General features: G+C 32.7%; 1 protein-coding gene across 1 annotated transcript; it reads right to left on the bottom strand.

Moving 5' to 3' along the window:
- Positions 1-2292: 2292 nt before the first annotated feature.
- On the bottom strand, positions 2293-7641 carry ATP4B (ATPase H+/K+ transporting subunit beta). The gene is made up of 7 exons (XM_034419234.2): positions 7530-7641; positions 6149-6277; positions 5298-5411; positions 3516-3715; positions 3075-3131; positions 2546-2632; positions 2293-2454 (listed from the first exon to the last, which is right to left on the bottom strand). Exons 1-7 carry the CDS (start codon positions 7639-7641, stop codon positions 2293-2295), a joined length of 861 nt encoding a protein of 286 aa, XP_034275125.1.
- Between the last annotated feature and the right edge of the window lie 1419 nt (positions 7642-9060).

The raw sequence follows: 9060 nt of genomic DNA, 5'->3' as shown, positions 1-9060 counted from the left end.
TTATTTTCACCTTCTGCTTTGTTGTGTTTGACTTATCATCTGGTTCTTCAGTATGGAAGAGTCTCAGAGCTCTTTTAAAGGGTAAGTAGGGAGTTATTTATACCTATATCTAGATGATGGGAGGCAACAGCATGCACTGATGATTGCTAAATTCTTGGGAGACTGCATTCACCCTACAAATATGTAAGTTTATTAAATCAGGATTCTCCTGGGAATATCTCATTATGTGACCAGTCATAAAAAATGCACTTTTATACAAATAAAACTGATAGGTTGTTCCAAAATGACTCTTTCAGTTTCCCAGTTCTCCATCTTAATTTACCTCTTGTCTTTTTTCCCCCTCTTATGTCACAGAAGAGGCACAAATACTCTGTTTCAAGAGTTCCTCTTTGTATATATTTTATTTCTTGAGAATAAATATTCATCTTGAGGCTGGTGCTTTGTGGCATGCTAGTTTGCCATTACATTTTTAAATTTAAAAAACTTCATTCTTTACTTGGAACTAAAATATAAAAGCAGATAATACTGAAGCCTGCTAGCTACCAAGGAAGGTGTCTGTGGGCATATTGATACAGTCAGTGTTGGGGATTAAGAATTGAATAAGAAAAATAATGTGGGACTTATATATTCTTATCAGTATAAAATACTTCATTTTATGTCTGAAATGTTAGCTATTATAAGTACTGTATGTCACATCAGATAAGACTTCACTTTCTTATTTTGGGATTTGTTCAAGAAGTAAATATTTACCCAATCCAATGATTTGAAATCCTTATGTACAGCAGGAATTGAGTCTCTAATGATACCAAGAACTACATCACAAACCTTTCTCCCCATTGTATCATTTTCTGTTATTCTTCCCACTATGAGCCTTAGAAAATTCTCAAGTTCATTATTAAGGTATGCAAAGAACTGATTCCCCTATATGCATCAACATGCTTTATATTTGCATATGAAATTTTACTGAGTGCCTCTCCAGTGTAGGAAACATTTTACTACGCTAGTAATTTAAAAGCAAATATCAATCTCTAAATCCCTTTTTATATTTTGCTGTTATACATTGATATAGTAGAGTGGTATTATCATCATGGTGTAAAAGCAAGAGGCAGATGCATCAACAAAATTTTGATGGACATCTTCATTACAGAATGTCACAGATGGTTGCAACGTCCTGGGCTTTCCCTTATGGCACCAATTCTGGTGTTACCCCATTCCTTCTTATCCTTAATTCATGTCAATAACTTCTTTTTAATACCCCATAAACACTGCTTCCACTTACCTATCTATCACCATCATGCAGGTAGTAAATTTGTTGAAGATTCATTATGAAGATGATCTGTCTCAATACATGTACTTTGTATATGCAGATGTATGTGTGTGTGTTTCAATTATTAAAATGTCTTCATATTAAAATAATCTAGATACTTGAAAGAAATTTATTCAACACGATTGCATAAATTCCATTTTAAAATATGCTAAGACATTCAATTTAAAATTAAGTTTCCACTGACGCCTCTGTAAAGCAAATCAGTAATTTCTAAAATAACACTAGTAATACAATAAAACAACAGTAAAAAAAATACATGATAGTTTTAGATCAGAGTATGCAACCTTTTCACATTTAAGGTCTGTGTTTTTATTTTGTTTGGGTTACTAAGTTGTTGCTGGCACTATGGCACTGAAGCATTGTAAATTTTCTTCCAATGTATCCTAATACTGTCAAGTGAATTAGTTAGTTTTGTTTTCCAATCAATAAGATCATCCTTCCCAGGTTCAGTTTACTGCCCAAATTTACTAACCTTGTTTTGGAGTTTCTAGAGTCACAAAGAGAGAGGCTCAGGAGCTATATTTGATTCACCAGCTTTTGTTTATATGTTTCTTTCATACAATAGTTCTTATTTTCCTCATGAAATATGTTGAAATGCAAAGCAGTGTTTTTCTTCCTGGCCACTTTATTATACAAATTATTCCAGAAGTAATTTATTATGTTTAATATTTTTCAATATATAAATAGTTGTGTATTATATAACTTTACACACATTCAGTGGAATCATATCCCATTGTCAAATATGTAGTAAACCAAGTATATATTTGGTATTCTCAGGTGTGGAAAAATCCAATTAACTTTTCTAATAAAGCATACTAGATAATGAAAAGAAACTTTATACAGTGGATTGTTAAAGTTGTGACTAATTTTGCTATAAACTGTACACTTACTCAAATTGAAATCATACAAATAATAATACAAAGCTACATAACATACATTCTCAATGCAATTTTTATAAACTTTGATTAATTTTGTATCCGAAGTTTGAATTCTACTTTTCCTTCATATGGATCATGTGGGTTATCTGAAGTAATTCCAACGCCAACAACTCTGCATTTTATGTGTAGTATTTTATTGTAAGTAAAGTTGAGAAGTTTCACTGCTACCAGTGGATTAGTGTAGCTAGGCTGAGATGGAAACATATATGACAAATGTTAATAAAGTTAAAATATATGCAACAAACCTATCAAAACAAAACAAGTTGAAGGGGAAACATACCTGTGCCTTGAGTCCATAGTAAGGGAAGTAGTGAAGACTAAAGGTTCCATTTGCGGGATAATATGCTACCTCAAATGAGCTGTCATCCTTCAGTTGATCATAAATAAGGTAAGTATTAGTGCTAGTATCAGATAACTGACATTCAATGTATATTATCACATAGTATGTAAAAATACCATATAGGAGTATAGTCATATTTTCCCTTAAATGTGTGAGTTTAATCGCTCTTATTTGGAAATTTAATTATTTAAAAGTGAATCTGTCTTAATAGTGTATCAGTGAAATGTCATCTGCATAATACATATCGTACAATTTCTGCAAACCTCAGGGGGCAAGATTCGTTTCACATACCAATTTAAGTATGTGATTATTAATTGAGTTTGCATTATTTTAATAATTTTGTGGAGGCGCATGAAAGGTTTCAAAATAACCATTGAAATGTCCTTGATGGGTGATAACTATGGAGCAAAGGCAGAAGATGAAAAATGTGGGCTGCCTAAAAGATTTGAACATTGCAATACATACTTACAGTAGTTGTGCAGTTCACTTTTGGGGCAGTCCCGTTGCCAGGAAGAAAATTTATAATCTGCAATATAATTTCCTTATTAAGAGTTTTGTAAGTTAATGTTGATAAACCAATGTAGGCATTAGGTGACTATAGAAATTAAATGTTTATGTCCACCAAAGAGAAGATTTTTGTAATCCATCCTTTTGTGACTGGTGAAACTGATCTCAGTACTTTGCTTTTTCTATGCATTTGACTCCAAAATTTATTTTCCTGTCTTGGGTAATTAATAATTAAAGTTGAGCATATTCAACCTTTCCTCATTTGCAGGTTCATGTTCTAACAATATTTTTGTAATCCTTTGTAGAACACAGTGCAGAAAATAATAAAGTATCTGTCAGCAAAATTTTCTTTCCTATTAAATTGGTATTAAACTATGGTTTTCACATCTGGTATTATACTTACTCTGTTCATCTTTATTATTAAGCATGGCCTTCCTTCAGGAAAACCAAAAGTGGAATCCGTCAAACCAGAGCAGTTTTCAAGCATATCTTTTGTAAATTTGCAAGAGTATTTTTCATTATTTGGAGCATCAAATGTATTTTGGTAGTAATAACTTTCCTGACTACAGTTTTTGTTGCCTTCTTGCATAGTTTCATTGTATGCTAAAGTGAGAAAGCAGAAGAAAAATAAACATTTTCTATTGTAGGTAGAAAGAAATAATAAATAGTTTCTACTAAATTCAAAAAGTACTTGTTCCTTTTAATGTTTTCTAAGCTTCTGTAACTTTTAATACATTTCAGTTATTTTATGCAACATTACGTCTTGCCTGACGGGAAAGGTAAATCAGATTGGAAACAGCTGCCAAGTATTTCTTGTGTCCCAACTAAATCGGAATGGCCAGGCTCAAGTATAATGCTGAGCAAGCCATAATAATCTGGTTTGTATGTTGCTAAGTCATAATTGCTTCTCATATCACTCTTAGCCAAATGAAATGTCTCTTAAATAAGCTCAAGGGCACTGTATATTGGAGAGGTGAACTCTTGTCTTGAGATATGGATCCTCCTTGCAGTAAATTTAATATGGTGAGCCACTTTTGTGAAGGGAAACTTTTGTGAAAATGTTGGTTAAAGATAATGCCCAAAGACCATTATACTCCACTGCAGCTTTCCAAACTCTGCTCTCCAGATGTCTGAGATTACAGCTTGGTATTCCTTGCCTAGCATAGTAATCTTAATTACAATATTTTCAGATAATAGAATGTTACACTAATATGCTGCTATTTATTTATTTTATGCAATTTATATGCCGCCCTATCTCCGAGGACTCAGGGCGGCTCACAACGGTAAAATGCATAGTTCCTTATTAAAACGATATAAAATTAAAATCCAATTTAAAACAGTTTAAAATTCATTAAAAAACCCCCATCAGTCCAGGCTACGGAACAACCAGGTCTTCAACTCGCGGCGGAACGAGCGAAGGTCAGGGGCCATCCGGAGCTCCAAAGGAAGTTGGTTCCAGAGGGTGGGTGGAAGTTTTATTATTTTTGAATTGTACATTTTTATTCTACTGGTAGCTTTGTACTTTGTGAACTATTGTGGAATTTTCAGAATATGAGTCCAAGACAAATACAAAACATTTGTTTAGGACAAATAAAAGGAAGATAAATGGGAATTTTTCAATGTACTCAGAACCAACTGTAAAAAAAAATAAATGTGTTTTTCCTCTACCATGTACTTTGATAAAGAAATCTGCGTAGGCAGAAGACATCAATATTTAAAATTGTATGAGCACTCATGCTTGTATGACACGTGTTTTCCTGCTGAAATGACCCAATGTGCATAGAATTTATAATGAAGTTATAACGCAAAGTTGACATTTCACTTGCAGATAATATATGATAATAAACTACAGTAAAATGTAAGCTGAAAATTGATTTTCTGGTTTATGAAAGAACTTTTATCTTCAGTAATTCTTTAAATTGCAGTTGTTTACCCTTTTTTGTAGTCAAATTGTTTTCTCTACCAAAGTGCCACTATGTCAAAAGATGAAGACCTAACATTCTGTTCCTTTGTTTTAATAGAAATCTTTGATAAAAGTTTTAACATCGAATACTTTGTTAATTGGAATTCAACTTAACCTGTATTTCATTTTCAAGTTTGTTTTCCTTTTCTTTGTAACCTTCAATTTTTCAATATAACTTCTTCACTTTCCTAAATTATTTGCCTACCACTGTTCCACCTTTACCTGAAAGAAATGTCTGAAGTCTCACAACATAACGATTCCAGGAGGAGTTCTGAGAAATGTTATAATAAATTTCCATTCCTTTTTCTCCATATACATCTGGTCGTAATGTCACTCCTTTTAATGATAAATCAAAAATAGAAGAACAAAAATTAATTTATGAAGTATTTTTCACAAAATCTAGCATAAAGTAAAATTTAAATGCAAAATATATTTTAGCAGTGTAGTCTTTAGATGTCAAGAAATCTATATTCTCAAATTACATGTATTTAGCTGTAAACCACCTGTTTTTTCCTTTGAGCAAAGTAGTTAAAGGAATATAAGGCTTAAAGTTTAATTAATAAAAATAGCCATTTTTATTTAATTATACTTTATCCACCATTACATATGATAGCATTAACTTTCATTTATATAAAATTCAGTATTTGCAACTTTTTTAATGCCAAACAACTCATACATTGGTCAAAGTGGTAGAAATGCAGCTTTTTGCTTGCTGTTTTTTCCCCTGTATTTAAACTTGGTTTTATTATTCTATAGTGTGGTCTATTTATTCCTGTTATAGCCATTCTAGAATCAAGAGTAGACTAAATACTTTTTATAAACAATACTTATACAAGATATTTGATGGAACTATTTCTCTTACATACATTTCTGCTCAGAAGCAAGATCAAGTTGGATCTACAGTACATAGATCCATCAAATTTTAACCATCAATTGACAATGCTTTGAAGAGCAATTTTGAAATTACCTCTTTCATAGTGTTCTCTCCCATAAATTTGGATAAATTTATAAAATAATTTTGGATTATATGGGTTTAATAACAAAATGAGAAGAAATGTAAAAAAAAAAAATACCTGGTGATTTTAATCGATCTTGATAGTCTGGTGTATAAGGATTAATTGTCTTCATTAAAGAATAGATAGAAAGTGTGAATAGTCCAGTCAATACCACATAGAATGCAACATAATAAAGACTAATCCATACTGTAAGAAAGAAAAATAGATTTTAAAAATAAAAACGTCCCATTAAACTGGCACAATTTAATTCAAACAAATTACTGCATGTCATCAGATGTTGAAATTGTACTGTTCAAAATCCTCTCAGCACTGGAATTCCTGCCGCTAAATTTGGGAAGGATGTGAATGCTGGAACATCAGGGCTACTTCACTTTCGGGTCTTGGGATGACCAAACGGGGTGATCAGAACCATGCTGTATAATTGGAAGTGTGGAGTTCAGTTCCTTTTCAACACTAAATTTCAAGCTATAGTTTGATCATGTTTATTAGTTAATCCTTATTCTGGAAATTAATACATTTTAAAATGTGACAGCTGTTGAATTCTAAAGGGAAAGAAATTCTACAAGTAACAGGTGCATAACAGTTTATACATATTGGTACATTATCAAATAGTGCTCAATAACCTGCTGAGGCTTCTCAAACCAATTAAATGTCTCCTTCAGGAATAATATATTGGTGAATAAAGTGTAAAAAAAATTGGACTAATTGGAAGTCAAAAGGACAGGTCTAAGCAACTAGAAGCAAGCACAAAAATATTTTAATACTATGCAAACTATTTGAGATTAGATCAGCCATTCTAACTTTGACGCAGTCTTAGCTAGCTTTTCCCTACATATGCACACACACACACACACACAAACACATACCTTCCAGTACATATTTCCAAATCGACCAAAAAGAAAAAATGTTTCTTTCTACTCAGCCCTTTTAGAATATTTCATTCTACTCTGGTTTTACAAAGCCAGTTGTCTAGTCTCCAAGAAAGCAGCTGTGTAGTTTCTGTGGATATTTGGGGCCATAAAATGTATTAAGAGTATTTAATCAGATTGGGAATTTCTGACATGACTGAAAGAGGGCAAGTTGGAAACCCAGAAGGACAGAGCTGAAGATACAGTGAGTCCTCACCTTGGCCTTTGCAACATAATTTCAAAGTATGTATAATGTAAATTAGATTTAAAAGCCAGTCTGATTGAGGAGACATCTGGAATCATCCCAATTCTATTGCTCTTTATAAGCAATTTATAAATCAATTGGAATGCTAGCATGGACTCAGAATTATTCTTTAATAATAATTACCATTAATAATACTAATATGTAATATTTGGTTAAAGGACTTCAATGTTCTGTAAGGAAGCTTTCAGGACTAATTTTTGGTCTTAGAACAAGTCCCAAAAGTTCTAAAATCAGACTTTAAAAAAAAAAGTTTGTTGCCACATACCCCAGTTAATCAAAGTTCTTCCCATCAACTGTCCTGTGTCTGGATTCCATACAAAACGTCGGAAATTTTCCATTCTTTGGCTGCAGGTCTTTTTTTCATTTAAAGTTGCCATTTTCCACCTTGAGATTTAGGAGCTGAAAAACCAAACTCTTCCACTGGTGCACAAGGATTTGGCAACACTTTTGGTTTTATACCTTTTCCCTCTGAAGGTCATACAGATTACATCCATCAACAGCAAAAGTTGATAACGGCACATACCTGCCCACAATCACTTTTTTTTTAAAAAATTTGATAAGCATTTTATTGGTTAATTGAAAGCTAATAGCCATCAAATGTTCTTTTCTCTTGATGTTACTCATGTTTCAGAACTTGTGATATTTTCAACACAATAGGTGTTATCAAAACAGATACAATATTAACAGCTTCCCTTGATAAGCTGCATACATTGTATGTACGTAGTTTTAAGTGTTCCTGTCAACACACATTCAAGTGGAGACTTCTCTGGAACGTTCCAATTACAATTCATAACTCCTCAGCAGCAGACATGTTAAAGCCTTAAACATGAACATACATTTATTTATTTATTTATTTATTTATTTATTTATTTATTTATTTATTTAAATTTCTATACCGCCCTTCTCCTTTCGGACATGTCTGAAGAACTGAAAAGTTATACTGTATAGCAAACCAAAACAAGTAAAACCCTAGTATTAAAACCTTATTTTTGCTATACTCAATAGCACTTAATTTTGATCAGCCATACATAGTATTATGCTTAAGATCTTATTTAAATGTATCTGATGAGCAATTGAGTATACATGATTAGCAGACATTAAAGATAAAATGGTTTTAAATTTATGTGTTCAAATTCACTGCAAGCCAGCATGGCATAGGGAGTAAAGTGCTGGGCTATGTGACAAAATCCAGGTTCTACGTCTTCTGAGGCACAGAGCTGGGTGACCTTGGACCAGGCACTTCCCTCCATCTCCAAAACAACCTTGTGGCAAGCCAACTGTAGAAGAAATCCCTTGTACATCATGCATATAGATATCTTTGTGATGGGAACCAGGTCCAGTACAGTACAAACAAGGACAACTTGCAACTGAGTGGACAGAGTTAGGAAAAAATAATTATTCGAATTATTTTTGCGGGGTGATCAAGTATAACTGCAATTCATATGTTTGAAGGAGAGGATCTTCAGGTATGTAGAGCAGACTAGGACTTGGGGATGGGCTGGGGAACATCCTGGAAGAAATCTGTGAGAGATTACTTCCATCTTTTCAGAAAGAAAGCAACCTGGACGTGACGATCTAATCTAGCTCAACTTGATGGCAATTTACATTTTCTGATAGACGGGACTCATGCCTAGTGGGTAAATGCTAAGTATTGTTCCAGTTTTAACTAGTCAAAAAGAGTTGATTGGTGGGATGGGCTGCATTGAAGTTTAATAATAAATACATGAATAACATTCCTCCTCTTAGAATACATGCTGTGATTTTTTTTAAAAAATATCATTGTCTTATTCCACTCT

Source organism: Pantherophis guttatus, chromosome 5, assembly GCF_059756535.1.
Source record: "Pantherophis guttatus breed Tessera chromosome 5, ASM5975653v1, whole genome shotgun sequence".
Taxonomy (NCBI): Eukaryota; Metazoa; Chordata; class Lepidosauria; order Squamata; family Colubridae; genus Pantherophis; species Pantherophis guttatus.
This window is presented reverse-complemented; position numbering and strand designations above follow the sequence as displayed.